Source organism: Antechinus flavipes, chromosome X (genome assembly GCF_016432865.1).
Source record: "Antechinus flavipes isolate AdamAnt ecotype Samford, QLD, Australia chromosome X, AdamAnt_v2, whole genome shotgun sequence".
In the NCBI taxonomy this organism is placed as follows: Eukaryota; Metazoa; Chordata; class Mammalia; order Dasyuromorphia; family Dasyuridae; genus Antechinus; species Antechinus flavipes.
The window spans coordinates 46,342,787-46,362,935 of record NC_067404.1 but is presented as its reverse complement, the minus strand read 5'-3'; the positions used below and the strand labels follow the sequence as shown (position 1 = coordinate 46,362,935).

At 40.7% G+C, this 20,149-nt stretch overlaps 1 protein-coding gene across 3 annotated transcripts in view; it reads right to left on the bottom strand.

Moving 5' to 3' along the window:
• The window catches only part of SMARCA1 (SWI/SNF related, matrix associated, actin dependent regulator of chromatin, subfamily a, member 1), a 111,120-nt gene that overhangs the window by 28,883 nt on the left and 62,088 nt on the right, over positions 1–20,149 (bottom strand). For 2 of the 3 annotated variants that reach the window (XM_051967791.1, XM_051967788.1), the window contains exons 14-18: positions 20,016–20,148; positions 19,031–19,179; positions 17,157–17,276; positions 10,143–10,253; positions 9,597–9,713 (exon numbers count right to left, since the gene is read on the bottom strand). In XM_051967791.1, the coding sequence (XP_051823751.1) occupies positions 9,597–9,713; positions 10,143–10,253; positions 17,157–17,276; positions 19,031–19,179; positions 20,016–20,148 (630 nt within the window). The remainder of the gene's footprint in view (positions 1–9,596; positions 9,714–10,142; positions 10,254–17,156; positions 17,277–19,030; positions 19,180–20,015; position 20,149) is intronic. The other variant, XM_051967789.1, reaches the window with a different exon arrangement.

Below are 20,149 nucleotides of genomic sequence, written 5' to 3'. Positions count from 1 at the left end.
TGATAAGTGGGCATTTCCTTCCCCTCGTCCCCCCAATACCAGCATCACACAAACCATTCTCAGCTAGCCAGCATTTACCCATAGGCTCCCAGATCACCTTCAAAAATTCAAGTCAGCACCCTAGCCCTGTCTTGAAAACTTAATACAGGAGGGCAGAGGTGAGAGGAAAAAATGTTGAGAAGAAGGCAGAGCGAAACAGACAGTAGCAATGGCGTGGCTTCAAAACACTAAATGGCAGAGGGAAGGATTGAGATGACGGGGCTGGCAGTAGCCAACAGAGAAGCAGACATAGAGATGGCAGGGACCGGAGCTGGCAGGGACAGGGCAGGAAGGAGGGTGAGGGTAGAAGGAAGGCACTGCAAAGTGGCAAACATGGTGATGGTAAAAAAAAAAAAAAAAAAAAAAAAAGCCAGAGCAGAAACAGAGAAAGGAGAGGAATGGACTCCACACTCACAGTAGGGACAATCATCATGTCACCGTGTACACACAGTCTGAAGTGAGATAACAAGACATTAAGCCACTTCTGTGTCTCTATCTATGACAGCCAGGTTTACACCTACATCTAACAAAAGGCAGCCATCATTTAAGATGGCACTCCATGAGATCCAAAAAGATTTCTGTCAAAAAGAAAAAAAGCTTAAAAACTAAAGGGTGTCCTTAAGGAATACAGAATGATATTCCCTATGGGAACCAGGTAAGCCCCCTATAATGGGATTTTTTTTCTAGGCGAATGTCACAGAATATCATATTGCTCACTTTCCGGGTGTGATGCATGTTTGATGGCGACGTGGGGAGTTGGAAAACAAGGCCTTTTTAATTTAACACCCAAGTGACCACTCTCATCTAAGCTTAGCACAGAATCATGAAAACAAAACACTTGACCTTTAAAGGCTGAATGTAATACAGCAGAATGAAAAGAAGCATCTGCCGTGTTAAAAATATATTAGAACTCTACTTTCTCAATTTTTTTGTTTGGAAAAAAAAAAAAGCAAATCTGTAGGTCCAAGTGTTCACTTTAATTTAATTTAAATACTACTGTAGAAAAATAATTACTCTCAAATAATTTAATTGAAATATTACCATTAAAATAATAGTCTCAAATAATTTAATTGAAATATTAATATTTCCCGATATTATACCCGATGCAAACATTTTTGCCTTTGGCTTGACCCAGTTTGGGCCTACATCTCCCACCTTCCCCCATACTACAGACTGTTTTTCATTGATGCAAGTCAATCCAGCAGCACTCATCTTTCCTAAACTCATCCTGCCCTTCCATTTCCTAGGATATGAATTCACACCTGGGACATAAGACCCTCCCCCTTCCTCCCACAACTTGCACTTACCCTCAAAGTCAAACAAACTTGGATATTGTCTCTCTTCCAGGAAGCTTTCGCTTATCTCAACAACCTCACTCTGACCCTTCCTCCCCGACTCTTTTGTCAAACTTTTTCCAATTCCCCTAAAACAAAATTTAGCCCAGTCTAATTTATCTTAAAAGCTACCTATGTCTTTATCTTCTGGGATCAGTGGTAGAGAGCTAGAAATCCCTGACAGGCCATGGAGTCAGAGGTCCTCATTCATTTTTGGAGGGAAAAACAGAGGCAGTTAACGAGATTTTTATTTTAAGCTCCTTTAGAACAAAAACTCTCTTATTCCACTTTCTATTTTTCCCCCTCCAAGAGCCCAGAATTTAGACATGGTAAAATTTAATTCAGGTTTGTAAAAAGTAACACATGTAATTCAGAAGATTAACATTTTTACCATGAAGCTTTCTTTCCCTTATCTCAACCACCTCACTGCCCCCTTCAACTCTTTTGTCAAACTTTTCCAATGACCCTAAAACAAAATTTAGCCCAGTCTAATTTATCTTAAAAGCTACCTATGTCATAAAGACATCTGGGATCGGTGGTAGAGACCTAGAAATCCCTGACAGGCCATGGAGTCAGAGGTCCTCATTCATTTTTGGAGGGAAAAATAAAGGTGGTCAACTAGATTTTTATCTTAAGCTCCTTAAGAACAAAAACTCTCTTATTCTACTTTCTACTTTCCCCCTTCAAGAGCCCAGAGTTTAGACATGGTAAAATTTAATACAGATTTGTTAAAAGCAGAATATAGAACTCAGAAGATTAAAATTCTTACCTTAAAATAAAGATACTGATATGTGTAGGGGAACTCAGGTTCGAAAAAGCATGCCGGCATATTGTATGAGCTATTGGGACAGGATTGAGCCCAGATTCAAAAACCACCAAAAAATACCAGCCCCAGCAAAAACATGCAAGCAAAAACAAAAAGAAACAGGAAAAAAGCAGGATATAGCAGGATACAAAATTCAGGGTGTCCCTATGGGATGGCCCTCTCTCTTCCACAGTTAAGTTCTGCTCCTCGCATATAAAGCTGTTCTATGAAACGCCTTTGGACAAAGAGCTAACTTGCCTATATAGAAAAGAAACAAAGTAAAGAACCTGTAATATCACACATTCAAATTAGTCAGTGATAGAAATATGAGATCATTTGGCAGAGCTAGGAAGAAGAATAAGAAACAATATATAACAAGGTCAGGAGAAGAGATAAAAACAGAAAAAGACAAGGACAAAAAACACATAGATAAGGGCCCACAGTGAGGAAGGCCAACTCATGGTGTAACAGCTGCGGCCGTGATGCCTTGAGAAAGGAGAGGGTGGGACACATGGAGCACGGGCCCCTGGACCCTTGGCCCTATCCAAGATAACCAGCGAGGGGGCTCGGCAATCCCTGCTCTCTTCGAGCCAACAGGTACGGCCGCCCAATCTCCCAGACCGTCGGAGAGAGGGGTGTCCGACATTCGATGTCTGGTCAAAATGGTCAAAGTCTCCTTCTATAGGGCCAGGGGTTCAAGGACGAGGCTCATCGTGGGACAGGCAACCCAGCAATGTTAATTTACACTGCGTTCATCAGTTTCCATCATTTTCATTTCCCAATACACTACACAAAGTTCTTTCCCAAATTGTACTCCCATATTATCGTTCTCTATCAATCAGTCAATCAACCAGCATTTATAAAGTGTCTGAGCTAGGCTCTGGACAAAAAAAATTAGAGGCCGCCCTTGAGCGGCATCAGATCTAGCTGGGAGGACCCGTAAGTTCCCGTCTAGCCGGGATCATTTGGGAGACAAAGGCTCAGCGACTTTGGGGTAGAAAGGTCAAGAAAAGTGCTCCGAGAGCTGAACCTCATAGGAGTCAAAACTTTTTTTAAAAAGGGGAATTTTAAGAAGTGGAGTTGGAGGAAGGAGCAGGGAGGCCCATTAAGTTGGGTGAGGAGGAATGATCTATATCACAAGCTAAAATGACGGGCAGAGATCAGATTAAAAAGGGCTTTCAGTGCCAATTTGATCCCATAGGTAATAGGGAGCTACTGAAGTTTACTGAGCACAGGAGAGACATGATCAGGCCTGTTCTACAGGTGCAATTATATGGAGGATGGTTTGCGGACCAGGAGCACTGTGGGTAGAAAAGATGCTAGGGAGGTAAAAGCCATAAGCTTTGCTAAGTAGTGAGTTGGAGATGCTCAAAGAACAGCCAGTTTAAAAAAAAAAGACCAAGCAGTAACTTGTGGTCTTCAAGGTCCTGTACAAACATATATTAGCTAATGCTTTATTTTTCTTCCCCACTCTTCTTTACCTCCCCAGGTTCTTTCCAGACCAGTCTCCACCCTGTCTTCCCCCATCATGCTCAGCCACTTCCATTTGGAATGAGCTTGCTAATATCCTATCGACCACTTTTTTTTTATCGTCCCTTTCCACACTGTTGAACCAAATCTTTCACAAGATGATGAAATCACAGGATTTGAGAGGCAGAAAGGGTCCTAATGGTTATTTAAAACAACCCTACCATGTTAAGGGTGAAGAAACTGAGGCAGGCTAGGGTCACGTGACTTCTCCACAGTGACACAGCTGGTTAAGTAAACCAAGGGCAATTTCCACCGTGCCACCGAGTTGCCAAAATTGGAAGGCTGTATAAACTACCTTGCAAGGGAATAGAATATAGTATTTCAAGAAAATATGAGTATCTAAAATAATGGTGTTCATCAATCAAGTTTTTCTTGGGTAATTCCCAAAGAATAGAGGTTTGCCTCACTTAAAAGGGAAAGTTTAAGTCAAGCTATCTAGTACTAACAATTTTGAAAGTTTCCAATAAATAATATAAAATTGTCCCCCCTTTTTCTCCCGGCCCTTCCTGGATCAAATCACATAATCTCAACATGCCTCAATTTCCCTATTTTTAAATGAGGTAAAAAGAGCATCTGCTTCAAAAGTCAGCCAAGAGGATAAAATGAGGTAATATTAGTCGAATGCTTTGCAAACCTTAAAGCGCAATATAAATGCTAGCTATTATTATTCTAATCATCGTAATGGGAAAGAAGCAAGCAAAATAAACCGCTTATCCTTATTTAATCAAAGATCCCACTTGACTTAATGAAACTGAAGTAGAAAACAATGAATATTTAATACAATGGGTTCCAGAACCTGCAACAAAAAGCATCAGCAATTCTGAAACTAATAACTTCATTTAAAACTCAACCATCTATGTCTCCTCTTGATTTGCAGAGAGCCTCAACACTGGAAGAACTGAATATTGAACCTGCACTCCAAGTCTGATGGAAGACTGAGTACTCAGGCTTTCAGCAAGCTCCAAAAATCTCTCCCTCAATATTTAAAGCGAGCAGACCATTCTCTGATTTTACTTCATCCATTTCTTGCCAGCATTTAGCTTTTGGAGGTAAGCAAGTTACAGCCAGAGTACTAATACTGCCAGAGTACTCTGAAGGGATTGCTGATGGTTTTGGTGAGTATGTTGTCATTTGCACCCAGAAAACACACAGCCGCAATCTCCAAAAAGGAGATTTTAAAAAGAAACTGAACACAATTTGGATTTCGAGGCAGAAAACTAAGAGCATTTGATAAGGAACTATAGGGTGGGGAGAGACACAGGGCCCTTTTTTTGTCTTTAGCCCTACATCGGTGTTGTAGGCAGCAGTTCATAGATATATGGAGGGCCGGATTAGAAATGATGGCACATCAAAGGAAAACAGTCACTGAAAAGGTGCCTTTTAATTGCACCTCTTATTACCCACAGTGCCACATCCCCCAAATGCACAAACATTACAGAACTGCCTCCCTGGGGAGCAAATAGTGATTATCATTCCGATTGAGAACAAAGGTGCATTTTCCTCACTTCCAAAGAAGAACCTATCCAACCCATTCAATATCTCAGTCCCATCTCTATCCCTGAAGATACTGAAGTGAGTTTCCAATAGGAGTATAAACTGAGAAATTTCAGAGGCCGAATTCTCCTCTCCCAGCAGCTGGATCTTGGCAATTCCAGTGACTAGTGCTAGAAGTCAGGGTAGCTTCGGAAGGTCCCTGGTCAATGCACAATTTAGCTCTTTGGAAGCACTGGTTTACAGTCTATCATTAACTAAGAGACAGCATCAGCAGTCAGGACGACACCCTCTGACACGCACACTGACTGGGTGATCCTGAGCAGGTCATGTAAGTTCTCATCACCTCAGGCACCCGAATTATAAATCATGGCCTAAATGGGTACTGGGAATCCCACAATGAAAAAAAAAATCACAGCTCTGGACCAAAATAAAATCATCTTACTATACCATTTTTGAAATTGAAAAATAACAGCCAAAATGAACTGACTTTTATCATTGAGGGAGTGAACTAATCCTTGAGGAGTACATTAACTCTGTATCCTTTTAACTGGCTCATATCACCAGAATGGGAAAGAAACAAGTATTTCCGCAAGTAAGCATTTTTATCTCAGAGCTATTTATTAGAATAATAGCTTGCATTTAGGTTTAACATTTTAAGGTTTAAAAAGCACTTTCTTTACAACAACCCCGTGAGGGAGTTATCACATATCATTATCCCCATTTTAAAGATGGAAAAATAAGAGTCCGGAAGGTTGTCCGTATTCAAGACTACATGATCAGCAAATATCGGAGGCAGGACGTGTACCTGGGTCTCCAAAGTCTAGCGCTCTTTCTGTGACACTAGACCGCCTCCCATCTTGGGATACTAGATATGATTATCATCATCTTGATTATAACATTATTTCTCACACGGTGGCCAATGAGAATTATATAAAGATCTATACCTCCGAGCAGTTAAATTTGGGCCATCGGTAAGGACTTTTTTAAGATCTCTGAGCATTCTGCTGGCTATTAAAGAAAAATACAAAACTAAAAGTGACATTATTGGGCATTTGTGATTAAAGTTCAATAACACACACCTCAATATTTACAGAGAACAACTCCTCCTCGATCATATAAACTATAAAAATTATCCAGGACATTACAGACACTTCATAAATGACTAAATGACTGATTGATCCACCTTGAGAAAAATCCAGAGTCATTTTCTTCCCCGATCACCAATAAACTGGGGGGAGGAGAGGGGATGTTTTGTTTTGGAATGTTTATACCTAGCCCTTAATTAATCAAGGTTAGCCTTTAATTAATCAAATCAGTGAAAGAACACAAAAAATTCTTCATCTTAAGATCTAAGCATTCACATAAAAGGCAAGGCTTTTGTGGGACTCACCCGAGTGAAAAATTTCTGCCCGAAGAAATGGTTTCTCAATGCCCAGTGGAAGCGTTTCTGGCGAGGGTCACTACCCAGGAACCCTCGACCCAAATTGGCGATGAGTAAGATCTTCCGATCAAATCCGCCCCCCACCTCAGGACTGGTAGAGAAAGAGCCCCTCTCAATCCCCGGTGTCTATGCTGCCCTCAGACAACAAGAGACTTTTCCACACTCTCTGGGTGGTTGCAATTCAAGCCAGGAGAACCTCCATTTCACTATTTAGTTTTTCTTTTCTAAACAGAGACAGTCCTCGACTTACATAGATTGTGTTTGGAATGCAGAATGTATTTTCCCACTGAAACGATGTGATAAATGGGGCTTAGGTTCCCAGCCCGGGCCAACAAACTCAGCCATGACTACAGAACTGAACCACTGTTTATAACCTCGTTTCTATGGGGAAATGCATTCTAAGTTCCGACTTGGGATGCCAAGCGCACATCTCTCTCTAATGTGACCCCAGCAGTGGGAATTCCCTCAGCTCCAAGCTGCTGGTGAAACAGGGGAACTCATTAGAGCAGAAAAGAAAGCCAAAGCTTCTTAGGACTGTAGAAGAGGGTACAAAGCAGGGAGGAGGGGGGCGAATAGTGGCAGAGAGCCCCGCTCTCCCCTCTTCTCTCTTGCCAATTAACTTTTCAGGCAGAGAAGGAAAGGAGAGAGCAGCAGCAGGAGCCTCCAATATTCAACTCCCCCCTTCCCCCTCCACTTCCCACTCTCGTCCTGCTTTCCATTCTTCCTCAACAGCAACTCCCCGGGCAACAGCAGACACCATCCCACAGACGAGCAATTGAGGAAAGGGAAGGGAAGAAGAAGCCAGAGCATGGGGGAGAAAAAACCCCCAAAGCAATTCTTTGGATGCCAGGCTGGGAGAGCAATCAGGTGCGGCTGAGTTGGAACAGGAAGCTGATTAAATTCAATCCAGGACTGCACCCAAAATTCAGTGGGTCCCACTGTTAGCACTATTAAGGTTCATCAGAGAGCCAAATTGCACTCTCTAAGAGCCTGGGGTGCCATGTCACTGGCTACCAGCATTCCCTAACTGCTTCCCGGTGGTTCCTTGGCTCACACTGCACATCTCAGCCCTGATTTGTTAAGGTCACAGTTGCCATGCTCACAGCCCTTGCGTGTCTTTGGGCTGCAGAAGGCCATGTGATCTGACGTCAAGCTGAAATGGGTCCGCCCTATTTTGAGATCTAAGAGGGAGCTTCGTGAGTCAAATGCTAGATCTCCTTTTCAAGTCTTCCTTAGGATTAGCATAGTAAGTATTAGTTTTTAAAATGTGAATATTATTCCTTCCAACTTTACCTATCAACATAATAAGTATTAGTTTTAAAAATGTGAATATTATTCCTTCCAACTTTACCTATCAACATAATAAGTATTAGTTTTAAAAATGTGAATATTATTCCTTCCAACTTTACCTATCAACATAATAAGTATTAGTTTTAAAAATGTGAATATTATTCCTTCCAACTTTACCTATCAACATAATAAGTATTAGTTTTAAAAATGTGAATATTATTCCTTCCAACTTTACCTATCAACATAATAAGTATTAGTTTTAAAAATGTGAATATTATTCCTTCCAACTTTACCTCCTTTCAATCTCTAAGCATATTTGTTACAAGGGTTTTGTTTTTCTTTTTCTTGGGTTCAATAAAAAGGAGAGGAACAGAAGAAAGAAAACATGCCTTTATTAAGAAAATAAAATGCAATTTAAAAAACCTTACTTCTCATGGGCCAGTCCGTGGAAATAAAGAAACATAATGATCTGCTTATTAAGCTGATGATTTTTCTCCGGTCCAGTTTTTAATAAAAACAGGGCTTCCGTGTTCAGGCCCAGCTGGCATTGTGCTGCTTCTACAATCCCAAAATATCCCTCACCTACATTTACCACCTCACTATCATCCTTTTCTTATAAGCTCCTTGTATGCTCATTCTCTCAGAGTTGTCCAAAGGGGACGTACTGCCTCTCTGTCCACTAATTTGAAAACTGAAAATCTGTCTTATCAAATCCTGTTGGTTTTAAGAGATTTCTATTACTAACTATTTCCTCCCCGTTCTCTAATTAGTTTCCTATTCCTGGACGGATAAGAAATTTTCTGAAACATAAGTAAGGACATAGATACACTTGAATCATCTTAGTTGGCAACTTCTTTTTCAACATTTCACATTGTAGCCTCAACTCAAAGTCCTTCCTTCACCTTTGTATCTTAACTCCAAACTGGCAACATGGAGCATTTCTGGGCACTTGGCAACTATCAAAACACTTACCTCCTGGGAGTCACTGTACAAAGAAAAGTTACAAATATACATAAACTTGAGGATTTGAACAAATGCACAACAGTTTTATTGTTTTAATTTCCAGTATGACTATAGACATTGTTTTTTTTTAAACCTACCCTTCATACATTAGTTTATTTCTCAACTTCTGGAAATAGCCTACCCTTCTTACTTAACACAATCCGTTTGATTTATTCTGATTTACTGATCATTTAGCTCACCTCAAAAATGGGCCCTTCCTCTACTCTGTTATATCTCATGACATCCTAACTATAGGCTAATTGTCTGAAAATCACAAATTCATTCTTTTTCCCACTGAAGGGACCCCAAAAGTAAACATGCAGCCCCCTAAGAAATATCCACAAGCATAAACACAGAAACTGCATATATAGGCTTCAGCCCAAAGCATAGCTTTCCTTTTAATTACATGCATAAATCCCTCCATGAAGCTTTGATCATCTAAACACAGTCATGACAAAATTCTACATCGATATCACGTGCAGATACTGCATGACATCCCATCCGTCTCGTTAAGTAACTAAACCGTGGATTGAGGAGAATTTCACGATCACTTAAATCTCCTTTTCATTTTACAAACACGGACTGCCCTTGATTCAAGTGACCAAAATTTGACATTGCAATAGAATCCAGGGCTACACGAGCGTTATAGAGAGGTACGAACTACCTTGTAACCTATGGTCTTCCGATAATAAAGGAGTTCTTTTTCCAGAAGCTCAAATAAACGTGGTGGAAAGAATTGGAAATCTTGAATGTGGGGTTGTTTTGGTGGTCGGGGAACCTGTAGAGGGAGAACAAATGCATTGATGTGAAAAAAATTACAAAACGATACTTTGTTTTGCTTAAAAAAAAAGAAGGAAAAAAAGAAAATCATTATGTATGAATGACCACATTTTAACACTTGTGTTGGAAGACAAGATTCCATTTCCAAACGATACTTTGTTTTGCTAAAAAAAAAAAAAAAAAAAAAAAAAAAAAAAAAAAAAAAAAAAAAAAAGAAGGAAAAAAAGAAAATCATTATGTATGAATGACCACATTTTAACACTTGTGTTGGAAGACAAGATTCCATTTCCCCCCTCTCAAAGGTGTGTCAGAGCAGGCATTTGGGGGCACAGTTGCCGTCCAACTCAGAGGAGCATGATTCGGCTAGTGGTGTGCCCTGTTCTACTTGAGACCAAGCCACAGTCACAATACAGAGAGCTTCACTTACCTTTGGAGCCTTTGGCTCAGTAACTCGTAAAGCATCCCTGAAATAGGCATCCACTGCATAACTGGCTTTGCGTTCTCGCTTAGGAGGCTCTATAAACTCCATTATGTTGACCTAGATCCCAAACAAAAAGCAGGTATTTAAGCATTTCCCAACACACTTAGAAAAGGCAGCGTACAAAGATGCATGAAATGAGAGGGAATCAAATCAAATCTGATGAAAAAGTGGTAAACAGTGCTTCATAATCTTCAACCTCCCGAGAATCTCTGTTTGAACAGCCCTAGTAGGATACTCCAATGGAGTGGGATCTCTTGAGATACCGATATAAAAGAAATCTCCCACTTATGAGATGAACTCAGTGAGTGAATTCTGAGTGTCAAGGGAACTCTAGGAAGATACTGGTTTGGTGGAAGTGATACAATTATGAAAAGAATAAGAGATACAAAGGGTAAAGACTATGGCCCACATCACAATAGGAGTTTATCATGCATCCTTTGAAATCAAGAGAAAGAAGGGAATGAGGCAAGAATTACAATCAGCTGGAAAATATAATTCATACCCCTTTAGCTGCCCATACCCTTCTCCACACCTTCCAGAAGGAGGTCTTTACCACATCATCCAGTCTAAGTCCTTAAGGCTGTCATCTACCTGCCTCCAGATCACCTTAAAAATACACATGGATCCCTTCAGATACCCTTGACCTTCCACGCCACCCAACCTCCTCAACTCCCAAGCTATCAACTTGACACATTGCTTATAGCATTATCTCTTTGGAGCTTCACAATAACTCTGATCATCCTCATTTTAATAAGTGAGGGAAAAAAGTCAGAGGGATAAAGTGACTTGGCCACTGGCCCACAGCTAGTTTTAAGGGCAAGATTGAAACTCAACTCTTCCTACCCCTAAATCAGGACAATGAATCCGGCACATTATATCACACCACCTCAGTTGGACTACCTCTCGATCTCTCCTCCCAGATCAACAACTCTATTCTAGCCTCACTTTACTGTAACCCCTCAAAATTTTGACTGTACAGTTATCCAATTCAACTCTACCCCCAGCAGTGCCTTGGTTCCTTATCCTAATACTGCCACTGGGCTGTATCACTCCCCAAATTCCACTCATGCACAGTGCTTTGCATACAGCAGATACTAAATAAATGTTTACTGACTGACTGAATGACAAATGAGGCTGGAAAAGTCACGCCACTCTATAGATTCGCTACAAATTTAGGTGCCACACTCTCAGCTTGGCCCTTACTGCCACAGAGCAAAAGTTCTAATCTTCCTCAAATGGTTGGCCATCTCGCTGACCTCTGTAGCTGGAAAGTGTGTTTTTTCAAGCCTTTTTCCACTTGACAATGTTTTATAAATGGTGAACAGCTCCCCACAGAACAGAAGCTCATTGAGGACCATTTTTTTCTGTCATTTAATCTCCAGAGACCCAACAGACTCAGTGGTTGTTCAGTCATTTTTCAATCATTTTGGAACCTGTGACTCCATTTGGGGTTTTCTTCACATAAATACTGGAGAAGTGGTTTTGTAATTTCCTTCTCTAGCTCATTTTACAAATGAGGAAACTGAAGCAAACAGGGTAAAGTGACTCGCCCGGGATCACACAGGTAGCATCTCAGGCCAGATCTGAACTCATAATGAGGAGTCTTTCTGATCCCAAGCTCTGTACTCTTATCTACTTAAGTATCACCTACCTGCCCCCCATCAACATACATGAGTGTTTATTAATTTCTTTCATTTGTTAATTTAACTTCATTAATTCTTTTCTTTTTTTTTTTTTTTTTTTTTTTTTTTTTTGCTGAGACAATAGAATTAAGTGACCTGCCCAGGGTCACACAACTAGCAAGTGTTCAAGTGTCTGAGGCCAGATTTTAACTCAGGTCCTCCTGACTTCGGGGTTGGTGCTCTATCCACTGTGCCAGCTAGCTGCCCCAATTAATCCTCTAATTAATTTGTTGAAATGGACAGAAGATAGCCTCCTTGCTTCAGAGCCAAAAGGTGAGATTTAATCTGGTTCTAAAGATAGACAAAGCTCACAGGAAATAACCAGAGGATTACGTTATTGATCAAAAATGTCAAAAGTCCAGGGAACTCTGGGTTGCTCCACTCCCTTCCCACCTCCTTCCCAACATAAAAAAAAGCACAAGTCTTTTTCATTATGAAGAAAGTCTCCATTTATCCCTAACTGGCCCTTGCACCGACCATTCTAGCACCATCTCTTTGTGCTTAAATTTCTGGAAGGCTCCTACAAAGGGATTCCTGGGAGTCCCAACAATTTGGCTTCTATCCACCCTTAAAAGAATTTTTCAATCACCAAAAACTTGCAATGATGGCTTCTCTGGTCTAAGTATTCTTGGCCCCTTTATCCCCAGTAAACAATGGTAACCACCCCATGTTTCTCAAAATTCTTTCCTCCTTTAAATTAATTCTCTCCCTCCTCTCTCTCTCTCCCTCCCACCTTCTCTCTGTGTATATCTGTCTGTCTGCGCCTCTCTCTCTCTCTGACATCCTTCTTTATTAGCAGTTCTTACTATCCCATCAGACTTGTGAGATTGAAAGTCTAGTTTTTTCTTATTCTTCCTCCAAATGTTTAACATATACTGGATCACCAGCCATCTAGGGGAGGGGGGAAGGGGAAGGAAGGGGAAAAAATTAGAACACAGGGTTCTGCAGGGGTGAATGCTTGAAAATTAGCCATGTATATATTTTGAAAATAAAAAGCTTTAACTAAAAACAAATATATGCATATATGCATATACTTATATATGTATATATTTTCACTGCACATGTTTAACATATATTGGATTTCTTGCTGTCTAGGAGGGATGGAGCGAGTATGAAGGAGAAAAAACTTGCAATGCAGGGTTTTGCAAGGATGAATTTGAAAATTATCTTTCCTTGTATTTTAAAAAAATTTTAAAATAAAAAAATATAAATATTCATTTGTATTATTTAAATTTTTTTAGTAATACAAATGCATATTTATATAGAAGGATTGCACATGTTTAACCTGTAACAGATTGCCTGCTGGCTGGGAAAGAGGGAAGTGAGGGAGAAAAACTTGGAAAACAAGGCTTTAGAAAGGTGAATACTGAAAATTATCTCCTGTATGTATTTGGGATAATAAAATATTTCTATTTTATTTCTTTATATATATTTTTTTCACTCTCATATATTCAATAATCATCTCCACATATAAGATCACTGTTCTAAAGTTGGAAGGTCACTTAGAAGCCATCTTCTCCAAGCATCTCTTTTTGTAGGGAGGGAAACTGAGGCCCAAGGAGGAAAAAGGACTTTGCTAAGGTCACACGCATAGTATCCTAAAGCTATAACTAATAGGGAGAGCAGAGGCCACATTTTACAGAAAAGGAAACTGAGTTCTGGGGAAATAAAGGGACCTGCTGAAAGTCACATACAAAATCTCAGCTCTAGAGCTGGAAGGAGCCTCAGAAGCCATCTAACCTCCAAGCCCCTATTTAAAGTGGAGGAAACAAAGCTAGATAGCAAGGTCCCTCGGGCAGTAAGCAGCAGAGAGAAGATTTGAACATTGTTCTCATTACAGAACCAAGGCTCTCTTCCCTATGAAACATTTGCTTGATTCTGTATCTTCAGCGCTGACCTCTTAGCCTCTTTCTTCTGGTAGCTCGGTCACACCTAAGTCTCAACAACAGAACTCATTCTTTTCCCCAATATAAGATATGCTTACCCTACCCTAGGAAAATCATTCTCATTACTCTATCGGCACACTTCCTATTTGTCAGGGTTTGCATTTAAGCAATATTCCGTCAAGTTTCACTTGTATCCTTGGGGGAATATTTCCTCTATTTCGAGAATCTCGCTAGAAAAAAAGTAAGTCACAAAGTTTCAATGTAATCATGGCTCAAAGGGCTTTGGAGAAAACATCTTGCTTATTTGTTAGCGTGTATACAAATGATTTCTTCTTCAGTTTTACAATATCACTGAGATTATGCTCAAATGCTCAGGTTAGAGCTATAGATCTCTCTACGATGGCGTGAGATGAATTTTGTTGCTATGAGAATTAGCAACTTTCTATAAAATACCTAGATTCAAATTAGTTGGCACTGTTTTAAAAATCATGTTTCCTTCCCAGGAAGGAAAGCAAATATTTTTCCTCATATAGAGCTTCTTACAAAATGAATTCTTTCCTCAAAAGTAGAAAAGCTTCTTAGTACCGAGAAGCCCCTGGGTACAATTTTCAAATTCAGAAAAAGTCACATAATGAGTAAAGGATAACATAAAAGGATAATATAAAAAGGATAACATTACAAGGACAATTCTATCCTTAAAAGACAGTTAGGTTTTCATTGCATCAGGAAGTCAAGAGCCAGGGACAGTGACTGAGCAGCATCAATCTATTGGTCATGCTGTAAACTAAAATGGTAAAATCTCTGATCCCTATTAAAATGGACAAATATAAGAAAACATTTTAAATAATATTCATGAGGCTTTAAATTTATACTCCAAGTTGCCAGGCTGAATAAGCACCAGTCTCACTGATGATATTGTCCCTGGGTTCCACTATATGGGGCTGCATTATACAAGAAATTATCCAAAGGTTCTTTTAGCACTTCTCTTTTAAGTCTATGTCTTGGGATAGTCGGACCAGTCCATCTTCAAACTCCTCTGGACCGCCTTATATCCATATGAATAAGCCAGAGATATCTCAAACTTGCTAAGTCCCAAAGCAAAGTCATTTCCTTTACCCCCAATTTCCCCAGCCTTCCCTATTACTGTAGAGGATAATTCCATGCTCCAAGTCCCTCCGGCTCCCAAAGCGGGGGTGGTTTCTCCTCCTCCCTCTCTCCCTCACACCCTCACATCCAATCTGGTGCCCAGGTCCATCAGTTTCCCATCTGGAGCATCTCGGAAGCCCCCTCGTCTGATACCGCCCCCGCCCAGGGGGAGCCCACATCCCCTCATACCTGGAGCCTGTTGCAACAGGCTGCTGCTGGGGCTCTGACCCCTCTCCAATCTACCCTCCTCTCAGCTGCCAAGGTGATTTTTCTACAGCACAGGTCCAATCATGCTACCCGTACTGAACAAACCCCCAGTTTCCTAATATTTCATTGCATCGCCTCTCTTCTAATCCTCTGGTTAGCTTAGAAAGATTTTCTGAACCTGACCCCGTCCTACCTTTTCAGTCTTCTTACACTTTCCTCCCCTCCACGTACTCTGGGATCCTGTGTCACTGGCCTCCCGGCTGTGTCTTGCAAAAGACACTCCACCTCCTGCCTCTGGGTATTTGCTGGGGCTGTCCATCACGCCTAGAACTCTCTCCCTCCACATCTCCGCCTCCTGGTTTCCGTGGTATCCTTCAAGTCTCAGCTAAAGTCCTGCTTTCTGCAAGAAACCTTTCCTGGTCCTCATTAAGCTTAGTGCCTTTCCTCTGAGATTATCTGCAGTTCATTCTGGATATATATTCTTTGTATATAGCCATTTGCATGTTGTCTCTCTAATCAGATGGTGAGCTGAACTGCTTAAGAGATTTTTGCCTTAATTCATAACCCTAGGACTTTACCACACAGCACATAGTAGGCTCTTGATACATGATGGCTACTTTGATCTAACTAAATATAATAGGTTAAGTTCCAATCAGATTTCATGATCATGAAAAGTCCAGCTGGATCATTTTAGGATGAGGCAGACAGATGTAGGAGTCAGCGAGCCCTGGATTCAAATCCTCACCCCAAATTCTTAGCAAAATGAACGACTGTGGGCCAGGCACCTCTTCTCCCTGCGCCCCAGCTCCTCGTCTATAAAATGAGGTCCCAAACAGCCCCAGAGCCACTACCTGATGATCCCATAAGAACTTACACTCTTGGAATTTAACTCACTTCAATAAAGAAAGATGGAGGAACTTAGGAAGTACAAGGCAGAAAGAGGCAACCGGGTCCGATAGGTAGAGCGCTGAGCTTAGAATCAGGGAGCCCGAGGTCTGATCGGGCTTCAGCCACAGGCTATGTAATTCTGGGGGGCACTGTCACTTAGCTCTGGGATGCGTCAGCCAAGTCCCCAGAGCTTCTCCACTGAGTCAGGGAGCCAGTGATCTGGATTGGCAGAAGGGTCCCCGAACTGAGGAAAGAACAGGTCCTTTGAGGACATGTGTACAAGACACTTTGTTAGGTACTGAGAGTACCGAGACAAAAAAATGAAGCAGTCCCTCTCAAGAAACTTCTATTAGATAACTTGCCATCCAGGAGAGGGGGTAGGGGGAAGGCGGAGGAAATCGGAACAAAAGGTTTTGCAAGGGTCAATGGTGAAAAATTATCCTCGCATACGTTTTGAAAATGAAAAGCTTTAATTACAAAAAAGAAAGAAGCGTGTTTTATTGTAGGGTACAAATGAGCACTGAAAAGTAAAAGCAAGCTAATTTGAAGAGAAAGAGAGAGATGACTAATAAGACAAGGAGATCAGGGAGGCTTCTCGGAGGCGGCAGCACTTGGTCTATGTCTTCACAGAAAGGAAAAACTAAGAGACCAGAGCAAGCAGGACATGCATTAGAGACACTGGGGCCGGGTGGCTCAAAGCTTGGCAAGGTGATGGGAAACTAAAGGCAGAGTTCAGGGAACCGCTAATAATTTTGTCAGGATTTAAGCCCACAGGATGAAAAGTAATATGCAAGGTCTAGAAGGGTTGGCTGGAGATTATGGAGGGCATTGTATATCGTCAGGCTGCTGAATCTGTACTTGCCCCCTAGACAAGAGGCAGCCATCGAACATTTTGAACAGAGGGAAGGATAAGGTAAGACCTATGTCTCAGGAAGGTGGTTTTAGAAGCTGTGCAGATGGACCATAGAAAACTGAAAAAGTGGAATGGTGCAGAAGGTTATTAAAGCAATCCAAGCACGAAGTAAGGAGGGTCGAAACTAGGCTAGTGGCCAAAGGAGTGAAGAAAAGGGGACGGATGCAAGAGATGATGGAAATCGATTTTCAGAACAGATAATTGGGAAATTCTGAGCCTTTGGGTCCCATAAACATACCTTTTGTTTCTCTCTATAATCTTCTCCTTCAAATTTGTACAGACTCGTTTCACCATCCATGGTGAAATTTCTTAGAGAGCTCTCTCCCATTTTCTCCAGCCGTTCGTTCATTTCTGCAGTCTAAAGGTACATGGGAAAGCATGTTCAGATGGTCTAATTCTTCTATCTTTTCAACATTTTCCGACTCTATTTATATAATCACCAGTTTGACCTTCCACGTCCAAACTGCCCCAATTACAAGACGGGATATGTCCAAAAGACATACAAAAATAACCATTTATCAAATATCAATCTGAACAGAAATTCTATTTGTCCTCAAGTATTACTCATTCACTACTGACCCACTATTTTCACTGATGCTTTCTCACCAGCTCTCAACAAACAACTGCACGTTTATATTAGATTCTTTGTTCGATCCATTTTCTTTGAATCACTTTATTCTCGTAAGAGATGGAAGTACATGTGGGGCAAGATGGTACAACGGTACCATACATATACCATAAGATTATGCAAAATTTAATGGAAGAGGTTAGGAACCGAAATCTCATAAGAGTTAATACATATAACATTATGATAGTAAAAACTATATTAGTCTAACAATTAAGTAATGCTTTTAGCAAAAAAAAAATTAAACACAAATGGAAAAATATAAAAATCAACAAGTAAATCTGCTCTTGGATATGGCTGAGATTTAGGGGGATGAAGCAAATGATTACAAGATTATCTGTAGAAGTGATAACCTTAACGAAAAGACAATCAGGTAAAAGACACAAGGACTGAGATATCCTCTATTTTCTACATCCTCGGGATGGTAGTATCCCATCCCTTGATTCAGGCACCTTCCAAGTTAATCAGTAGTCTCGCTGGAAACAAAGATCCAGCCCCTCTGTGTATGTCTGATCTAGTTCAACTGTTTTTTCCCATCTTTGACTTCTTTAGTACTTTCCCATTTCCTCTAGGAGCACATCTAAGACTATGGGATATGGGGTCCCACTATATTTAAGGGCTAGAAACATTTGTTCCCACAGCAGCTAGTACTGGTCCATAGTGAAATGGGCTCCTCTATGGTGGTCTAAGCAATTCAGGCTTTGATAGGAACTGTACTGAATGGTCTGAAATCCCTTCTAACAAGTATTCCAATATATCAGACTCAGTGCCCTAAACTCATTTTGAAAAAGTAGTTGTGATTGAAGCTGGCAGTGCCGTATTCAATAAACTAAGAAACACAGGCTGCTGCTGGGAATGACTCCTTAACACGGACTAGTGGGAATATAAGAATGAAGACTAGGAGGAATCAGGTAAATATAAACATCCTCTGCCATTTCAACAATAAGCTCCTGATAAATACACAAATGCGTGAAGTACGCAGGGAAGCAATAGGAAGAAACAATGCAATGACTGTGACCTAAAAAGAAAAAGGATCAATAAAATCTGTTGATTGAAACTACTGTTGGCCACCATGGAAGCTTTGTCCTTCTCCTTTTCCCAACTATACTGGGTCGCTTCTGCTTCTCTGCCTCACTTCCCAGGAGGCTCCCCAAACTGGTGCAAAGCTTAAGACAGACAGATGCCTAATGGGCATCAGCAATCCTATTGTTTCCCAGAACTACAGAGTTCAAGTGGTCCTCCAGCCTCAGCCTCCCTCAGTAGAAGGCAGACTAGCCCTAAAATATGTACTTGACAAGAATGAATTCGCTTGGAAGTACATCAAGTTCCAACTTTTTTCAAAAGGCATTTTCAGCTTTTATTCCCTCCTCCCATGAAGAGCAAAGCAAATTGCCCCTGACTAAAATAAACTCCAATTTCTCATAATAAACATAAAAAGAGCTTAATTAAGTTGCAAAGTTCCATTTTTAAATTCTACTTTAACCAACCTTCTTTTCTCCTCTCTCTAAAATAGTTGTGATATCTTCCTCTGTCAGTTCACTATCTTTGGAAGCAAAAACGTGTGTGGCTCCATGGCGTATCATCTGTAGCATTTCATCTTTTGCCAACTTGTTGGACTGTTGATCAAGGAGCCGACCTAATATCAAAAGTAAAAACAGTGGTCTTTAAATAAGAAAGAGCTCGGGTGTTTTTGTTTCTTCGGGGCAGACTCGCTACGTGCCTTGTACCTGCATCGGACTACAAGAGTTACTTCTAGACTCCAAGAGTCTTCGGAAGCGCCAGGAGGTTAGGTGACTTACCCATACTCACAAAGCCGAAACAGACAAGTCTTCTCTGTCTTCGGTGAGAACCCTCTATGCACCTACGTTCCGCCTCTCAATCAAGCTAGCACATTTAAATCACCAGTACGGGTTGGGAAGTTCAGAAAGCTGTCTGGGTTTAAGTTTTCTTCAAAGCTATCTTTTCTGCCACCTCTTCCACTCTGCCACGACGTTCTTTGTCTAAAATTCTTTTAAAACCTAGACTGGTATCATTTAGGGGGTTCAGAATTTCCTCTAAGAGCAGGCACTCCCTTATAACTGTTGTTCACAGGAAAAACAACAGAACATTCTGTGCCCTGGAAGCCAGGTGTTCCAAATTACACGCTATTATAAATAAACCACTATCAGGTTAGCTGAGGTTCAAATATACAAGCTGCATATTAAGTCATGGACAGATAAGACAGCTTTGAAATAATTATGTTTTCCAAGTGGATCCTTTTATCTCATCACTAAAACTGGCCCTCTTTTTAAGCTCTGACCAATTTTATCAAAAAAGACATCTCAAAAGTAAAGGCCTTGAAATAGCCAATTTTCCCCAAGAACCAACTAAGGAATTAGATGGCTATTTATAGATGCATATTTATACATATCTGTACATATGTATATACATACTCACACACATTTATGAATATTATGGAAAAGCATTGGATACCTTGCTGTATAACGATAGAGTCAAGTCTCAATTTGATCTCTGCTCTTTCTACAATCCTGTCTTCAACAGTGTTGTCGGTAATAAGGCGGAATACCCGTACTGGCTTCTTCTGACCAATGCGATGAGCTCGATCC